This window comes from Neopelma chrysocephalum, unplaced genomic scaffold (genome assembly GCF_003984885.1).
Source record: "Neopelma chrysocephalum unplaced genomic scaffold, ASM398488v2 Primary Assembly neopelma1_68, whole genome shotgun sequence".
NCBI classification, from domain to species: domain Eukaryota; kingdom Metazoa; phylum Chordata; class Aves; order Passeriformes; family Pipridae; genus Neopelma; species Neopelma chrysocephalum.
Window position 1 is genome coordinate 5739436 of NW_020897727.1, and position 16682 is coordinate 5756117.

The window sequence follows — 16682 nt, forward strand, 5'->3', positions numbered from 1 at the left end:
CCTGGTGCCCGGGGAGGGCACCCACCGGGACCCTGCTCCTCTGCCCAACTGGTGATGTGTCAGAGTGGCCTGTGACATGCCAGGATGGCTCATCGTCCCCAGCCAGGAGCTTGTGGGCGCTGGGTCGCCGCAGGTCCCACACCGACAGTCGCTGCCGGCACTGCTCGAGCCACGGGTTTATTTTGTAGGTGGTTCCGGCAGGAAGGGCTGCAGGATTGTGCCCAACCCGGCAGCCCCCGGGCAGGGTGGCAGGGCCACGGTGGCAGTCAGGTGCTAAGAGAGCAGGGAGAGGCACAGGGCCAGTGCCAGCGGCAGCGCCAGGGCTGCGGGCAGGAGCCGGGCTGTGCTGGAGCCATTGGAGTACCCGTAGCTGGTCCTGCACGTCCCATCCAGCTCCTCGAAGGCGATGGGTGTCTCGTGGGCAGGTGTGCCCTGCAGGATCCCCTTCACCTGACATGGGGACAAGGTGGGCTCCTGCTGCGAGGGGCAGTGCCTGGGCCCCACACAGCCCTGCTACCCCGCACATCCCTGTGCCGCCCCATGCCATCCCACACATGTCCATTCATCCCCTGCTCTGCGTGTCCCAGTACCAAACCATGAACCATGTCCCCGTAAATCCCTGAATGCCACATGTTCTGATGTCCCACCTGTCTCTGCTGCCCCAGGTGTCCCCATGACCCAAATGTCCCTGTGCCCCATGTGTCCCCTATTCCCTGTGTCCCCTATTCCCTATATCCCCATGCCCCAAGTGTCTCTGTCCCCCATGTCCCATATTCCATGTGTCCCCATGCCCCAAGTGCCCCTGTGTACCATGTGTTCCCTGTTCCATGTGTCCCCATGCCCTGTACATCCCTGTGCCCAGTGTACCCAGTGGCCTTTGTGTCCCCATGGCCCAAGTGTCTCTGTGCTCCCACTGTCCCCTTGCTTGCCTTGTGCATCCCAGTGCTCCCCATGCCCCACTCACCTCCTCCACCTTGCTGAAGACCCGGAGCAGGTTCTCAGCCAGGGCCATCTTCACCTCCTCCTCTGTCCAATTCCTTGCCAGCAGCTCAGCCACCAGTGCAGGATATGTGGAGACATCCTCCAGGCCAGTGGGGAGCCTGTGCCACCCACAGCTTACAGCTGGGCCACCCCTGCACCCCCCAACTGCCCACACAGGGCACAGGAGAGACCCCCCCATCCCACCAGCACAGCCCATCCCGCACCCATCACCCCCTTTACCGTGTGACCCCATCGTAGTCCCCGCCAAAGCCAACAGACTCGGCCCCAGCCACCTTCTTCACATAGTCCATGTGGTCTGCAGGCACAAGGGAGTTGAGGTGAGTGGGACAGGGGCATTGCCGCTGCACCCACCCACCCGGACACCACCTCACTTGCAACATCAGCCAGTGTGGCTGTGCTCTTGCAGGTCACGTAGTCGTTGTAGAAGTTGACCATCACCAGGCTGCCCGTGGAGGCCTGGAGGAAAGAGTCCTGAGCCCCATGGCCCCCCATGGTCCCCCACAGCCCCCGATGTCCCCTGCCCTGCCCTGGCCGTACCCCCTGCTCACCACCAGCTGCAGCACATCGTCGGGCACATTGCGGCGATGAGCACAGAGGGCGTAGGCAGATGAGTGGCTGAAGATGACGGGGGCTTTGGAGATGTTCAGTACAACCTTCATTGTATCCACCGAGACGTGGGCCAGGTCCACGATCATGCCCAGGCGGTTCATCTCCTCCACCACCGTCTGCAGGGACGGGGACCAGGATGGGGAGAGGGATGAGGGTGTGGAGGGAGGCATGGGAGGGTCCCCTGCAGTGACCTGTCCCCAGCCCACAGCTGGAGCTGCTTGGGTGGCTTTTGGCAGATGGGACTGATGAGTGGGTGGGTGGATGGATGGATGGATGGAGAATGGATGGATTATGGATGGTGCCAGTACCATGTCCCCCCTCAGCCACTGCTCCTGGGCACTGCTGCCAATGCTGTTCCTCACCTTCCCAAAGGCTGAGAGGCCATGGTGCACTGGCTTTTCCTCCTTGGTGTCCACCAACCAGTTGTCAGCCCTGTGGAGCAGGGAGAACATCAGGGCAGCCCCCTGACCACACCCCTCATGCCATCCTGGTTCCCTCATGCCCAGGGTCCTACCAGGGAGTGTTGCAGCTATGGGTGAGGGTCATGTAGCGCACGCCCAGGCGGTAGAAGGTGCGCAGGACGCCCAGGCTGCTGTCGATGGAGTGGCCGCCCTCCACCCCCATGAGACTGGCCACCTTCCCGCTCTGGAATGCCTTCTGGATGCCTGTGGAGGGCGGGGGGCATCAGCTGGGGTGGGCACGGCACACCAGCACCTCCAGCCTCCCGTGCCCCAGCCCCATGCCCCCTCACCAGCACTGTCGGTGACGCACTCGAAGGTCTCTGGGTACAGGTCGCACATGCGCTGCACCACATCGATCTGCTCCAGCGTGCGCTTCACCGCGTCCCTGTTCTGCGTCTCACAGGGTACGTACACGGACCAGAACTGCCCAGGTACCCCATCAGCATGGGGACACAGACCCAGGACCGCTGCCATCCACGCCAGTGCCCTTGTCCCCCCCAGTATCCACCTCAGTTCCCCCCCTGACAGTCCTGGTGCCTTCCCCAGTGCCCCTGCCCACTCCAATGTCCTTCCCAGTGCATCCTGCCTGACCTAATGTCCTTCCTAGTGCTCTCACCAGTATCCATGCCCACCCCCGTGATCTCTTCCCACCCTGGTACCCACCCCAGTGTTCTTCCCGGTGCCCTCTGTTCGCTCTGGTGTCCACCCTGGTACCCACCCCATTGTCCCTGCCCATCTGAGTGCCCTTCCCGGTGCCCCTCCCCACTCCAGGGACCCCTGCCTGCCCCGGTGCCCTCCCCAGTGTCTCTGTCATGCCCATTGCCCCCTATCCTCCCCAGTGCCCTCATTGGTGACCCTGCATACCCTGGTGCCCCCTGCTCTCCCCAGCACCTGCCCCAGTGCCCCCCCCCCACTGTGCCATCCCACCTGCCCGCCCACGTGTCCGCTGCGCAGTTTGGGGATGTTGGTGTGGGTGTCATTCAGCAGTGTCAGGTTGGCTGCTGGCACCCTCAGCTGGTTGTTGAACCTCTTGAGGAGCTGCCAGGGCAGGTCGTTGTGCCTGGGCAGGGCAGGGATGGGCATTGAGGGGAAGCCTGGCCCTCTGCCCTCCCGGCCTCCTGCTGCCCACCTTCCTGGCTGGCTGCACACACAGTCCCTGCATCTGGCTGTCATTCCATTCATCCATCCATCCATCCATCCATCCATCCACCTATCCATCTTCCATCCATTATCCATTCATCCATCATCCTTCCTGCCATCTACCCACTCATCTGACACCTCTGCCAAAAGCCACCCAAGCAGCTCCAAACAGGAGCCAGCCCATGTGGGGACAGCCCCACATGGGACCTCCTGGAGGACCCCCCTGTGCACCCCTCCAAGCCTCTATCCCCATCCCCCACGAGCCCTTGCACCCGGGGAGCCAGCACAGCATCCCTCAGGCAGGACGTTACTGCCACCATCTCTGTGGGATGTCACCACTGCAGGGACATCCTGCCACCCTTATCCTGCACCCAGCAGTGCCACTGGGGAAGTGCTGGGGGGAAGGGGGGCAAGGCCCACAGGCTGGCTCCCACTTCTCCCCCCTGCGTCACAGTCCCACACCCCTGGCTCCCCCTGCCCTGCTCCTTCTTCCACTGACTGCTGTGGCACAGCACTGGTGGGGGGGATTGGAGCCTCCTGAGAACAGACTGGGGACATCCCTTAAGACATAACTCCACAGGACTGACTCACTTGCCCCAAGCAGGGACTTCCCACGGGGAAGCCTGACTCCAACTTCCTGGCACCCTGCCCACTCCTGCTGGGCTGCACTGCCCTGGGGATCCCCTTTGCTGCACAGATGGTCCCACGGGATCCCCTGGGAAAGCTGTCCCCTCTCTCTACAGAGCCCTGGGGTGCTCGGCACAAGGATCCCCTGGAAAAGCTGCCCTGCATGGCCCCAGGATGCTGAGCATGGAAATTCCCTGGGAAAGCCGTCCCCTGTCCCTGCACGCCCCAGGGCGCCCAGCACAGGGATCCCCTGGGAAAATTGTTCCCTGTCTCTGCACAGCCCTGAGATGCCCAGCACAGGAATCCCCCATCGGCCTGTCCCAGTAGAGTTTCCCAGCTGGGTTTTTCCCAGGGTGCTGGAGCAGCCAGGCACCCTGGGGCCCAGACGACCTTTGCTCACCCGTCGATGACCGGCGTGTCGGTCATGATGCGCTCGGCCTCCTCCTGGTGCTGCTGCCCAGCACAGGGCAGTGCCAGCGCCAGTGCCAGTGCCAGCACCCACACAGTCCTGTCCGGCATCTTCTCCTGCTGGATGCTGCTGGGGAATAGGGATGACCTGCCACCACCGTGTGAGCACATGCACCGGGATGGCTGCCCCGCTCCTGCCGTCCCCTCCCGCCGTCAATGAATAACCAGGAGCGTGGTGTCACACCTCCCTGGGTGCCCTGTGCCCGCCTGGCAATGCCAGGGCTCCACGGCCACAGCCTCCCTCAGCCCAGCCCCGATGGCTGTGCCGTGGCCTCTCTGCCGAGCCGCAGTGACGCTCCCAGCCCCTCTAATGAAGCCCAGATTTTTTGTGGTTGGGAAAGTGCCAGGCCCATCCCCGCCTTTGCCTCCCCACCGCTGGCATCCATGGGCACCCCCAGCCTAGCACTGGCACCCCAGGCACCCCCGGCACCCCTGTCCCCACTCACCCTGGCCCTGGGACGCTCGGGCAGCCGCTGCCTGCGACGGCTCTGAATTATGTTTTCCGGCTTGCGTGCGGCGGCAGGGCTGGGATGGGCTCCAGCCACCCCAGAGCCACCCCCCACCACGGCGCTGGAGCCGCCACACGCCGGGGGCAGCAGTCGGGGTGGCACAACCACGGTGTGGAGCTGCTGATGGTCCTCCACGCGTGCCGGGATCCCCCACCCTGAAGCATCCTGAGGGGAAACTGAGGCACCGCCGTCTGTGGGGGCTGAGCATCCCAGCTCGTTCTGGCACGGGGGCTGTGGTGTCCTTCCCAGCAAGGCCTTGGTGGGGCTGCTGGGAATGGTATGGAGCCACATGGAAGTGGTCAGTCCAGCTGGACACCTCATCTTGGTGTGTGCTGGGATGGGAATCCCTTCCCGCTGCGTGGTGCCAGCTGTGGGGAGCCCAGGGTGGGGCACGGTGCAGGACTGGCACCTCTCAGGGTCACCATGGGCTGCTGTGGCCGGCAATGCTTCCCGGTGCCCTTGTCGAGGTGACCCGTCTCCCCCGACTCTCCTGGATGCGATTGTGGGTCTGGGCATGCAGGAACCCATCCCATCTCCCCCCCGCCATTGCATTCTACCCAATCCCATTCCACCCCATCCCGGGTGTCTCCAGCCCCTGCCAGCAGCGCTCTCCCGTCGATGGCCCCAGCGCGGCCGGATTCTCGGCTTCCCGGCAGGAATGTGCCGGGGGAGTCCAGTCCCCCGCCCGCCGGGGCCGCTTCCTCTTTCGGCGCTATTTAAGCGGCGCCCGGCGCGTCCCACCCGGGAGGGCCATGGAGCGCATGGAGGTGACCGAGACCTTCGCGGGCATCGCCCTGCCCGGCCACCTCCACACCCAGGAGTCCCTCCGCTTCGCCGCAGCCTTCGCCTTCCGCCCCACCGACGTGCTCATCGCCACCTACCCCAAATCGGGTGAGGGGCAGGGGGACACGGGGACAGCGCTGGGGACCTCCGGCTGGAGGGTGGGCGCGGGCCGTGCTCCGCCGGCGGGGCTGGGAGGGGGCTGGGCTCGGGGACACCGGGGCCACTGGCACAGCGTGGGGACTCCTGGCCAGCGGCTCCCGCCCCCCGAATCCCCTGTGCTGCTGCCCCACACTGTCCCAGCCCCAGAGTGGTGTCTCTGTGGGGGTCGAGGGGGGGCACATGGTACTGCCATCCCAGCTGCTGCCCCGGGACGAGCTGAGCTGTGATGGGACAGGATAGGTTGGGATGGGACTGGCCAGGCTAAGCTGAGCCATTCCATGCCAAGCCAAGTTGTGCCGATCTGCTCCACAGCATGCTGTACCATCCAATGGCACGTGCCATTGCAGTGCCATGCTGTGCTGAGCCATGCCATTCCATGCCATGCCGTGGTGCCATGCCATGCACTGCCCTGTGCTGAGCTGGCCCTGCCCTGACTCCCACCTCCACAGGCACCACTTGGATGCAGGAGATCCTGACGCTGATGTTCAGCCTTGGGGACGCCCGCCCAGCCAAGACCATTCCCAACTGGGAGCGGGCTCCCTGGCTGGAGCAGATCTACTGCCGGGAGGCTCTGCGGGACACAGAGACCCCCCGGTTGCTCACCACCCACATGCCCGCCCATGTCCTGGCCCCTGCCCTGCAGCGCAGCAAGGCCAAGGTGAGAGGGAGACAGATGGTCTGGGGGGGTCCCCGCAGGGACATCCTGAACCCATGGGGCTTCCCACAGCTGGGGAAATGGCAGGAGCTTTCTGAGCCAGGTGGAGCAGAATCCCACTAGCCATGGGGGTGACACTGTGTCCCCCCCAGGTGATCTATGTGGCCAGGAACCCCAAGGATGTTGCCGTCTCCTTCTACCACTTCCACCACCTGGCCAAGTTCCTGCCTGACCCTGGCTCCTTTGATGCCTTCCTCACGCAGTTTCTTGAAGGCACAGGTAAGGGCTGGGGGTGTCCCTGGCAGGGGGGACTCAGCCCCAGGGCCCCCCATCACTCCCTACCTTCCCCCCAGTGCACTACGGCTCCTGGTTTGACCACGTCAAGGGCTGGCTGGGCCAGCGGCACCTCCTGGACATCCTCTATGTCACCTACGAGGAGCTGCACCAGGTGAGCCCTGCAGTGTCCCCATCCCTGTCCCCATCCCTGTCCCCATCCCCACTGGTGCCCAGCGCTGACCATGCCCTTGCCCCAGGACCTGTGTGGCACAGCGCAGCGCCTCAGCACCTTCCTGGGGTGCCCGCTGGCCCCAGGAACGCTGACAGCCCTGGAGCAGCACTGCAGCTTTGCCGCCATGCGGGACAACGCCATGGCCAACTACTCCCTCATCCCCCCCGAGATCATGGACCACAGCCAGGGCCGCTTCATGCGCAAAGGTGAGGGGGTAGGGGCTGGGGGGATACGGGCAGTATGGGGACAGCATCCCTGACTCCCTCTGCCCTCTGCCCGCAGGTGTGGTCGGGGACTGGCGCGACCACTTCTCCCCCCAGCAAAATGCCCTCTTTAACCAGCGCTACCAGGAGGAGATGGGGGACGTGGAGCTGCCCACGCAGTGGCCCATGGCCTGAGGGACCTGGGGGGACACTCACCCCAACCTGCTGAGAATCATTGCAGAAGGAGCACTCTGCATAGGCACCCCTTGGCACCCCATAACACACCCCCAAATGCCACCTGGGGCAAGGGATTCCCACGGGGCTGGGGGACATGGCACTGTGCCACCTCCCTGGGGATGGGGGACTTTTCCAGCTGTGCACTGTGGCTGTCCCTGTGGCCTCACTCCCCCCAGGCAGGGGCACATGGCCGTGACCCCTCTTTCCGCCCATCCTGCCCTGTGGAAATAAATATTTATTGTCGTTCCCAGGCAGGCTGTGTGTTCCCACCGGTGTCAGGCGGGAAACGGGAAGCCTTGGAGTTATCAGGGACACATCGGGGTGGGGACCCTTCCTTTGGGACCTTATCAGCAGCCAGGAGCAGCTGGGCAGCCAGCGAGGGCTGTGGCAGAGTGCCAGGCGGGCTGTGGCAGGGTGCCAGGCTCGTGGGGGGTGCTGGGCTCTGTGGGGGGTCATAGCAGGGTGATAGGTTTTGCCAGCAGAGCCCAGGGCACAGAGCCAGCTCTTTCAGCAGCACTCAGGGTCCCCCACCCCTGGAGTCTCCCTGCCCCAGGGCAGCCCCTCCCAATGCCACCTGAACACCGATATCTTCTCACCTTGTCCCAGTGCACCCCTTCCCGGTGCCCCCTGCATCCCAATGCCCCCACCCTGCTTCAGTGCACCCCTTCCTGGTGCCCTCTGCACTCTGATGTCCCCACCCTGCCCCAGCACAACCCCTCTAGATGCCCCCTGCACCCCAACATTCCCCCATCCTGCCCCAGTGCACCCCTCCCAGTGTTCCTTCCACCCCAGTTCCCCCTGCCCCCTGATACACCCCATCCTGCCTCAGTGCATCCCCTCCCCTGGAGCCCCCTGCACCCCACTGCCTCCACCCCGCCCCAGTGCACCCCTTCCTGACCCCTGCACCCCAATGCCCCCTGATGTCACCCATCCTGCCCCAGGCTCTCCCCAGTGCTTTGGGAGGGGGCCACAGCGTCCTGACCATCCTGTTTGGATGCTCCCCCTGCCCATCTCCCCTCCTGGGGTGTTTGCACCCAGGGGCTTGTTCCTCCCCCCCCCAGCACTCTGGGGTGCCCCAGGCAGGCAGGACACCTCCCAGCCCTTCTGCCACGCCCCAAGGAATTGCCTTGTGGAGCGCGGGCACTGTCAATAATTACTCAGCTTCATTATCCAGCCCCTGTGGGGTGAGCACAGGGCCAGGGTGAGGGGTGTGGGGGCTTGACCCTGGCACCACCAGAGCCCCTGGCCAGGGCTTGGCTGAGAGGGGGAAGGTGGTGAGACTCTCTCTGGGGTCTGCAGCACTGTGGGACAGTGACACTGGCGTCCTGCCACTCCTGCCAGCTCTGCCACTCTTGTCACTCCCACTAGCTCTGCCACCTCTGTCATTCCTGCCACACCTGTACCCCTGCCACCCCTCCACTCCTGCCAGCATTGTCACCCCTGCCATCCCTCCCAGCCCCTCTGCGCTGCCAGTTGGTACAGCTTGACACGGTGACTCTGGACACCCCCAGCACCACGGGGTCTCCCCGCACCCGCCCTGGGGCACCCATCTGTCCCCATGGACCGGGGTGCCAGGGCAGCCCCCTGTCCGTACCATGGCCGGTGAGTGCTGCAGCCTCCCAGGCAGCAGGTTTGGGTTTCCATGGCAACATCCAGGATCCCGCTTTATGGGAGATGAATCAGGAACTATATATAGGCATTGGATGGGGGTGCAGGCAGTGTGCCCTGTCTGTGCCCTGCACTGGTGGCAGTGTCCAAGGGCCAGCGGGGCCACCCCAGTCAGTGTCTGCCCACACAGGGACAGTCTGGCACCCGTACCCTCACTCAGGGTGATGGCAGCATCCCAGAGCCCAGCTCAGTGCCACCCCCAAGGCTGGGTCTGGGATGGCCCCTGCCCCACTGTGCCAGGCCCCAGTTTCAGTCCCTGTGGTGGCCTTGGTCACACCGTGCCCCAGGAGATGTCACCTCCCCAGGAGCATCTGCTGGCACAGGACTGGCATCAGCAGCGCACAGCACGTGGTAGTAGCATGGCACAGTGCCCGGCACATGGCACAGCATGGTGCGTGGCACATGACAAATAGCACATGGCACGACATGCAGCACACAGCATGTGGCACATGACAATGCACATGGCACACGGAACACAGCACATGGCACATGGGACAGACACACGGGGCATGCAACGCTGCATGACACATGCCACAGAGCACATGGCACACAACATGTGGCAAATGGCACACAGGACATGACACATGATGCACGGCACATGGGACACGGCATGTGGCCCATAGGACATGACACATCACAGCACATGGCCACAAGGTACATGTATGGGATGCATGGCCCATGGCACACATCACATGGTTGCATGGCACACAGTATGTGGCACAGGATACATGGACACAGCACATGGCACATGACACAACACAGGTCACGTGGCACACAGCACACAACACATGGTACATGACACTCAGCAGGCATCACATAGCATGTGTCACAAGGTACATAGACGGTGCACAGCCCATGGCACACATCATACAGCACATGGTACATGCCATGTGACACACAGCACACGGCACGTGGCAGTGGCCGTGTGCAGGGCAGCAGGGCCGGCTCCGTTACCACCTCCCTCAGCTCTGTGCCCTGGATTCAGGGCTGTGGCACAGCCCACTCCAGCACATGAAAGCGGCGGCTGCTCCAGCGCTCAGAGCTCTGGTGCTCCCAGCACACTGCCGGCTATGGACACCCAAAATGTGGGAGCAGCAGGGCTGGGGGATGCCTTTGGCTCTCGTCACCAACCAGGGTGGCATGGTATCACCACGAGGGGACACGGACAGCACCCAGGATCTGCCAGTCCCTCTGCCAACCCTCATGGAAGGGTGGCACCCAGAGAGCATGAGGATGGGCACAGGGGTCTTGCTTTATTGTGGGAGTCATGCAGCCTCCAAACACCACAGTGACAGAGAAGCGGGGACCAAGAGGACCAAGGGGACAGTAGGGGCGGAGCGGGAACAGGCCACAGGGCACGGAACTCCAGGAGTGGGCAGTGCCTGCTGGGGACCCCGGGGCGGTGCAGAAGGTGTCCAGCACCGGGGGGCCAGGACCTACCCCGTGTCCCAGCTGAGGGGGCTGTGGCAGGGCTGGGACTCGCAGGGACCCAGTCTGTCCCTGTGCCACACCGGGGGGAGCTGGGGATCCTCACTGGGGGTAGCCAAGACTGGGGTCGGGGGTCCCTCACTGAGGCGACCCAGTGCTGGGGCTGGGGGCACTGGGGATCTCTAACTGCGGGGAGCCGAAGCTGGAGTGGGGGCTGGGAGTTCCTCACTGGGGGAAACAGGTTGGGCTGGGGGCAGTGAGGGTCTCTCACTGCGGGGATCCGAGGCTGGGGTCGGGGGTGGGGGGCCGGGGGCAGCGCGGGGGGAACGCCTTGTAGCTGTAGTACTCCACCACCTGCTTGGGCACCTCCGCCAGCACGCACTTCGCCAGGGCTGTGGGTGACGCCTGCGGGACACCGCGGGACACGGAGGTGAGCCGGGGCCACTGCGACACCTGCCCGCCCCGCCGTGCGGAGCAGCACCCGTGGGCACCGGCTCCCTGTGCCAGGATGTGGGAACGGGAGGGGACCGGAGGGGGTGGAAGGGACGGGAAGGAACTGGGGAGGACCGAAGGAAACAGAAGGGACAGATGGGGACGAGGGGGACGGGAGGGGGCAAAGAGGGGATGGGGAAGGGACGGGACGTGAGGGAACGGGAGAGGAGTAGAAGGGACCAGAGGGGACGGGAAGGGGCAGGAGAGGACCAGAGGGGATGGGAAGAGCTGGGAGGGGCCGGCAGGGCCCCCGCCTGCCCCACTCACGTTCTTGAACTCGCGGAAGGGCACGAACTGGACGATGTCGCGCAGGACGGGCTCGCCCTTGGGAGAACGCAGGACACCATCGTCCCCGTCCAGGATCTGCATGTCGGTGAAGTCGGCGTTGCCTACCCCGACGATGATGATGGACATGGGCAGGTAGGAGGCTCGGACAATGGCCTCCCGCGTGTCTGCCATGTCTGTCACCACTCCGTCCGTCAGGATCAGTAGGATGAAGTATTGCTGGGGAGACAGGGATGCTCTGGGGGAGCTGCTCGGCCCCACATGGGAGCACCCACAAGTGTCACGAGCATGTGGGGGTCTCAGCCCAACCTGGTGCCCCAGTAGGACCCACCGACGCTTCCTTGGTCCGCTCCTCGTCGGCCGCCACACGAGCCACCTTGGTGATGATGGGAGCCACGTTGGTGGGGCCGTAGAGCTGGATTTTCGGCAGGCAGCTCTGATAGGACTCCACAACACCCTGGATGCCTGCGGGGGTGTGAGGAGTGAGAAGGGACACCCTGGCCATGGACCGGACCCCGCTAGGGCTGGACTTACCCTCACACTCATCGTTGTCGGGGTTGAAGTTGATGGCGAAGTCGTGGGAAACCTGGAGGGCAGGAGGGGAGGGGGCGGCCAGTGCCCACCCCCCACCTGCTGAGCCCCACCAGTGCCAGGGCCTGGGTGTCTGGAGGGATGAGCACATCCCTGGAGTCCCACAGGGCCCTGGCACTCTGACCACCTCTCACCTCGTACTTGGGAGGGATCCTGGCACCAAAGCCCAGAGCTGAGAACTTCTTATCGCTGCAAGGGAAGGGGTGTGAGGAGCTCTGGTGCCATCACCGGGTGGCCATCACCAGGGCAGCTGACCCCAGGGTGGCCATCACCATGGTGTCTGGCCCTGGGGAACCCACCAGAGCGACCAACCTGTCATAGTCCTGGCAGATCTCACCCACAGCAACCAGCGCCTTGAGGTACTCATTGGGCTGGTAGGGGTTGATGTAGTGCAGGGAGCAGCTGTTTCGGGGGTCCCCGTTGGAGGCCGTGAAGTCGATGGCGACCTGGGGTGGAGGGGGGGCAGTGAGGGTTCCCCAAGGGTGAGCTGGGCCACCAGCGTGTCCCTGCTGTGTGGGGTGGGGGACTCTGCTCACTGTGAAGTGGATCTGGCAGCCGCCCATGATGTAGTCCAGGAAGGAGTAAACCCTGTGGATCTTCCAGAGGGACTCACATCAGCTGGTCCTGCCCCACACTGGCTCACAGAGCCAGGCATGGCTTGGCTTGGCACGGCTCGGCACGGAATGCAGGCACTCACCTTCAGGTCCAGCAGCACCACGACCCCCGAGTTCTTGTAGTTGCGCTTCTTGATCTTGTACTTGGGGTTCATGCAGTCCCACTGCACCTGCGGCACACGCGGCACCCACGCTGCCTGCGGCCCCCGCCCTGGGACCCCCATCCCTGGCACCCCCCAGGCCCCTGGTCCCATGGCTCTGCAGAATGGGGACCCAACAACCCCATAACATTGCGGCCCCATAACCCTGCAGCCCCCCATGGCTCTGCAGCACAATGACTCCACAGTCCCAGAACATTGTGGCCCCATAAAAACACAGCCTCACAGCTCCATGTCTCTGCAGCACAGTGATCCCTCAACCCTGAAGCACCATAAACCTGCCTCCCTGCAGCCCCTCAGCCCCACAATGCTCCAGCCCCATGGTGCCATGACCCACAGCCCCACAGTTCTATAACCTCATAACCCCACAGCCCCGTAACCCTGCAACCCCACAGCCCCAGGTTGCAGCTGCCTTCCCCCACTCCCAGCCACCCCCTGGGCTCCAGCCACCCCATCCATGGCTGATTCCCCAGAGGACCCCAAACCCACCATCCCCTCCCCAAAGAGGTGGGCAGCAGCAAGGAGAGAATGACCCCAAACCCAGAGGAGTTGCTGAGAGGTGCCTACTGGGATGGGCTCTGCTGACAGCATACAGGGGTGACCCCCAGGCTATCCCTGGGTCCCCATGTCCCACCTTGTTCTCCCCCATCGCCTTCTGCATCTCCTCAAAGGTGGTGAAGAACTCCCCGATGAAGTCGTGTTTGCCCCGTGAATCGTAGTCCCACACCACACCCTGCAGTTGGCACGGCTCAGCCCCAGCACCAGGGGGTCCCCAGCACTACCCCCAGCACTGAAGGGTCCCCAGCACCATCCCTGGCACCGGGGGGGTCCCTAGCCAGGGTACAGGTACCTCCGGGGCAGGGATGGGGGTCCCCATCTCCCTTCCTCACCCTCAGCTTCCTCTTCTCCTCACAGCTGCAGAGTGAGTTGAGAGACACCTTGAAGGGCTCCCAGACGGGGCTCAGGTTGTTCTTCACCACCTGTGGGACAGGGAGCTCAGCAGGGCTGGGGAGGCCCCAGGGTGGGTGTGGGGCAGCCGAGGGACTGGCCCCGCGGGGCCTCACCTCAGTGCGGTACACGAGTTGCTCGCTGCGGTCGTCGTCGATGCGGTAGATCTCCAGGAAGGGATCCGACTTGCTGAAGAGGTCCTGGAGGAAGAGGAGGGGACAGAGCACTGCCCACCCTGCCCGCCCTGCCCCATGTTCCCCCTGGAACCTGGCTCACCTTGTCATCCAGCTTCTTGGCGCGGAAGGCGAGCTCCACGTAGCCGTTGTTCCCTGAAATCTCCTCAGAGATGATCTGTGAGGAGAGGCAGCCACGGGGTGCTCAGCGCCTGGCATGGCTTTGTCCCCTGCCCCCCACCTCCCTGTGGTGCCCCAGGAGGGGACAGGGTGCCACGTGCCTTCCCTGGGGCAGCAGGAACTCCCAGTGGAGAGTAGATGCCAACAGGGACTCTCAGCCCTCCTCACTCCCAAGAGCTCGAGGGGCTACAGGGCTGGATGGCAGCTCAGACAGGAGGAGGGGCACTGGGGACCCTCCATACGTCCCAGCTCAGTGGCACCCACAGCCCAGTGACAGCCCACTGATCCAGCCCAGATGTCCCAGCTTGATGCCTTCCCAGCATCCCAGTCTGTGCCACCCATGTGTCCTGTCTGGTGTCACCCTGGGGTTCCAGGTTGGTGTCACCTCAGGGTCCCAGCCCCTTGTCAGCTGTGCACCCCATCCCAGTGCCACTCCAATGCCCCAGCTTGGTGCCACCCCGGGGTCCCAGCTTGGTACCACCCCAGGGTCCCAGCCTGGTGTCTCTCCAGTGCTCCTGTTCAGTGCCACACCATTGTCCCCCTCCGGTGCCACCCCCAATGCAGGCTCGGTACTCACCGTGATCGTGGACTTGCCTGCGAACTTCCCGTACTTGAGGAACAGCGGCTTCGTCACCCGTTTCTGCGCCACGATCTGCGAAAGCCCAGGGTCGGGGAGGGGACACCATGGAGGGGGTCCCCGGGTGGGGGTCCCTGGGCTCACCTGCCCCACGGTGCACTCCATGCCCCCCAGGAAGTCATCGTCGTGCGTGCCCACGCCGGCGTGGCCATGGCTGTCGTACACCTCGAACCGCAGCTTCTGCACCTCCTCGAAGTAGTAATCGACTGTGAAGATCTTGGCGAACACGGGGTTCAGGTTGCTCTTGATCACCTCGCTGCGATCCACCTGCACGGGAATGGTGCTGGGCCGGGGCTGGGATGGGCACAGCTGGAGTTGCCCGGGCCTTGAGGTGCTGGAGCTTACACCCAGGGATGTGGGAGCCCAGGGGGAATAGGGGTGTAGGGAAGTGGGGATGGGAGATGAGGAAAGGGGGCTGCTGGAGTGGAGGATGAAGGGAGGGGGTGCTGGGATGGGGGATGCAGGGGTGAAGGATGAAAGGATGTGGGATACAGGGATGGGGGGTGCTCAGACGGGGGATAAAAAATTAGGGAATGAAGGGATGGGCGGTGCAGGGATGAAGGATGGTGGGATGAGAATGCAGGGACAGGGAATACAAGGATGGGGGATGGGGGATGAAGGGATAGGGTGTGCCAGGAAGGACCAGCCATGCCTAGGCATTTCCCCATGCCCAGGTGAATGGCATTTGGAGGAGCCCCATGCGCCCTCATGGGTTCCAGCCCTGCCAGCCCCAGGTCCTGTGATCTCCCCTCTCCCCAGGCTCCCCATGGTCATCCAAGGGGTACTCCAGCTCTGACCACACTTTGTCACGGCTCCATTGGAGCAGGAGCAGAGTGCCGGTGCCAGGATGAGCCCCTGTGTCCCCACCCTGGGGTGGCCATGGCTGGGGGTCACCAGCCCACAGCCCGGGTGGGTGCTCAGCATGTCCCATCCGTGCTTTGCAGCAGGTGCTGAGCAGTTCCAGAGCCTCCTCCACACCCATCCCTGTCAGTGTTGACTCAATGGGACACATCCTGGACAGGGAACTCTGCCAGCCCCTGGCCCTGCCCACCACCTCTCCAATCCGGCAACATCTGCTGAGCCTGCACCACTGCCACACTGCCAGAGCCACCCATGTCCCTCCTGTGTGGGCACTGCCACACCCTCACACCCACACCCTGGGGAGATGGGTTTCGGGCACCCTGAACCCTCCAGCACCAGCTGCAGCCAGAGCGTCCAGGGCTGTCTCAGCACTCAGTGCCAGAGCCAGAGTCAGCCACACCTCGGCTGGGGGACACGGGCTGGCCGGGACAGGGAGGGAACAGGGCATGGAGTCACTACAAAAGGTGACCCAGGAGGGACCCTCTTGCCTCTTGGTGCTGGCTGGTGTATGGCACAGCACAGCACCGCGTGGCATAGCATGGCATGGCACAGGGAGTGTGACATGGTGGGGTACAAGGGTCTGGCACCGCACCCACACGGCAGCTGGCACGGGGCCACTGTGCCGCCCCGGCCCCTCGCTGGCTCGAGCGGAGTCGATGACACGCCGAGGGATTTAGCGCTAAATCCTCCGGCTGAGCGGCCGTGATTAGAGTGGAGCTGCGGACGCCAGCCAGAGCTCGGCGTGGGGAGAGAGGGAAGAAGCTGTGCCAGCCCCAGCGCCATCCAAGTGTCTGCCAACCCCAGTGCCAGCCTCAACACCAGCCATGGCTCATGGGGTGACCAGGGACCCCCACAGCAGAGGTCACGGCCACAGTGCCAGCTCTGATCTCCTCTGAGCTGCCTGCCCCACACAGGATGACACCAGCCCACCAGCCCTGAGCCACCCCAGGGATGGCCGTGGTGCCCTTTGTCCCTGTCCCAGGGCAGTGGAGCTGTGCTGGAGCCACCGTGGGCACCCCATCCCATCCCTCTCCCCAGCCCTGCCACAGCCCTGGGGGGTTGGGTGTGACCTGGTGTCAGCACTGACCCCGTGGGCTCCTGGGTGCCCCACAGTGCCCTGCCCTGCCCTGTGAGCCTCATGCTCTGTGCCCTGCACTTGGGCACCCTGTGTCCTGCTCTGTGCCCCGCACCTTGTACCCTGCACTGAGCTCTGCACTGTGCATCCAGCAGCCTCTGTGTGCACCCTGCACCCCGTTCTGCACCCTGGTCTGAACCCTGCACCCCGT

The 16682-nt window shown here is 64.2% G+C and overlaps 3 protein-coding genes across 5 annotated transcripts in view; 1 reads left to right on the forward strand and 2 right to left on the reverse strand.

The window, feature by feature from the left end:
• Nucleotides 1-161: 161 nt before the first annotated feature.
• DPEP1 (dipeptidase 1) lies at nucleotides 162-4455 on the reverse strand. Its single transcript, XM_027685052.1, has 10 exons — nucleotides 4240-4455; nucleotides 3000-3132; nucleotides 2363-2495; nucleotides 2126-2276; nucleotides 1974-2043; nucleotides 1551-1727; nucleotides 1374-1458; nucleotides 1222-1297; nucleotides 965-1100; nucleotides 162-450 (listed from the first exon to the last, which is right to left on the reverse strand). Exons 1-10 carry the CDS (start codon nucleotides 4416-4418, stop codon nucleotides 274-276), a joined length of 1317 nt encoding a protein of 438 aa, XP_027540853.1. The 5' UTR covers nucleotides 4419-4455; the 3' UTR covers nucleotides 162-273.
• A 976-nt stretch (nucleotides 4456-5431) lies between these two features.
• LOC113968473 (sulfotransferase family cytosolic 2B member 1-like) lies at nucleotides 5432-7615 on the forward strand. Of its 2 annotated transcripts, none has more exons than XM_027685055.1 (6): nucleotides 5432-5707; nucleotides 6208-6416; nucleotides 6566-6692; nucleotides 6799-6861; nucleotides 6947-7127; nucleotides 7204-7615. In XM_027685055.1, exons 1-6 carry the CDS (start codon nucleotides 5569-5571, stop codon nucleotides 7256-7258), a joined length of 774 nt encoding a protein of 257 aa, XP_027540856.1. In that variant the 5' UTR covers nucleotides 5432-5568; the 3' UTR covers nucleotides 7259-7615. The 2 variants fall into 2 exon arrangements, with proteins under 2 accessions (XP_027540856.1, XP_027540855.1); XM_027685054.1 differs by having other exon boundaries at nucleotides 5541-5707; nucleotides 6767-6861.
• A 2646-nt stretch (nucleotides 7616-10261) lies between these two features.
• CPNE7 (copine 7) overlaps nucleotides 10262-16682 on the reverse strand; it is an 8361-nt gene continuing 1940 nt past the window's right edge. Inside the window, exons 3-16 of one of the 2 annotated variants that reach the window (XM_027685190.1) lie at nucleotides 14620-14802; nucleotides 14476-14550; nucleotides 13822-13896; nucleotides 13662-13745; nucleotides 13488-13577; nucleotides 13232-13330; nucleotides 12523-12609; nucleotides 12362-12421; nucleotides 12138-12271; nucleotides 11960-12014; nucleotides 11769-11820; nucleotides 11566-11699; nucleotides 11217-11453; nucleotides 10262-10862 (exon numbers count right to left, since the gene is read on the reverse strand). In XM_027685190.1, coding sequence (XP_027540991.1) covers nucleotides 10725-10862; nucleotides 11217-11453; nucleotides 11566-11699; nucleotides 11769-11820; nucleotides 11960-12014; nucleotides 12138-12271; nucleotides 12362-12421; nucleotides 12523-12609; nucleotides 13232-13330; nucleotides 13488-13577; nucleotides 13662-13745; nucleotides 13822-13896; nucleotides 14476-14550; nucleotides 14620-14802 — 1503 coding nt within the window. In that variant the 3' untranslated portion in view covers nucleotides 10262-10724. Of the gene's footprint in view, nucleotides 10863-11216; nucleotides 11454-11565; nucleotides 11821-11959; nucleotides 12015-12137; nucleotides 12272-12361; nucleotides 12422-12522; nucleotides 12610-13231; nucleotides 13331-13487; nucleotides 13578-13661; nucleotides 13746-13821; nucleotides 13897-14475; nucleotides 14551-14619; nucleotides 14803-16682 lie in introns of both variants that reach the window. The other variant, XM_027685188.1, reaches the window with a different exon arrangement.

What these genes read in the sequence shown, in the direction of transcription:
- LOC113968473 (XM_027685054.1), top strand. Translation starts at nt 5,569, where the DNA reads ATGGAGCGCATGGAGGTGACCGAGACCTTCGCGGGCATCGCCCTGCCC. An exon ending in CGCCACCTACCCCAAATCGG is followed by an intron (nt 5,708 to 6,207) that starts GTGAGGGGCAGG and finishes CCACCTCCACAG; the next exon opens with GCACCACTTGGATGCAGGAG. An exon ending in CCTACGAGGAGCTGCACCAG is followed by an intron (nt 6,862 to 6,946) that starts GTGAGCCCTGCA and finishes CCCTTGCCCCAG; the next exon opens with GACCTGTGTGGCACAGCGCA.
- DPEP1 (XM_027685052.1), bottom strand. Translation starts at nt 4,418, where the DNA reads ATGTGCTCACACGGTGGTGGCAGGTCATCCCTATTCCCCAGCAGCATC. An exon ending in GCGGACACGTGGGCGGGCAG is followed by an intron (nt 2,496 to 2,999) that starts GTGGGATGGCAC and finishes GTACCTGGGCAG; the next exon opens with TTCTGGTCCGTGTACGTACC. An exon ending in CACACTGGCTGATGTTGCAA is followed by an intron (nt 1,298 to 1,373) that starts GTGAGGTGGTGT and finishes TTGTGCCTGCAG; the next exon opens with ACCACATGGACTATGTGAAG.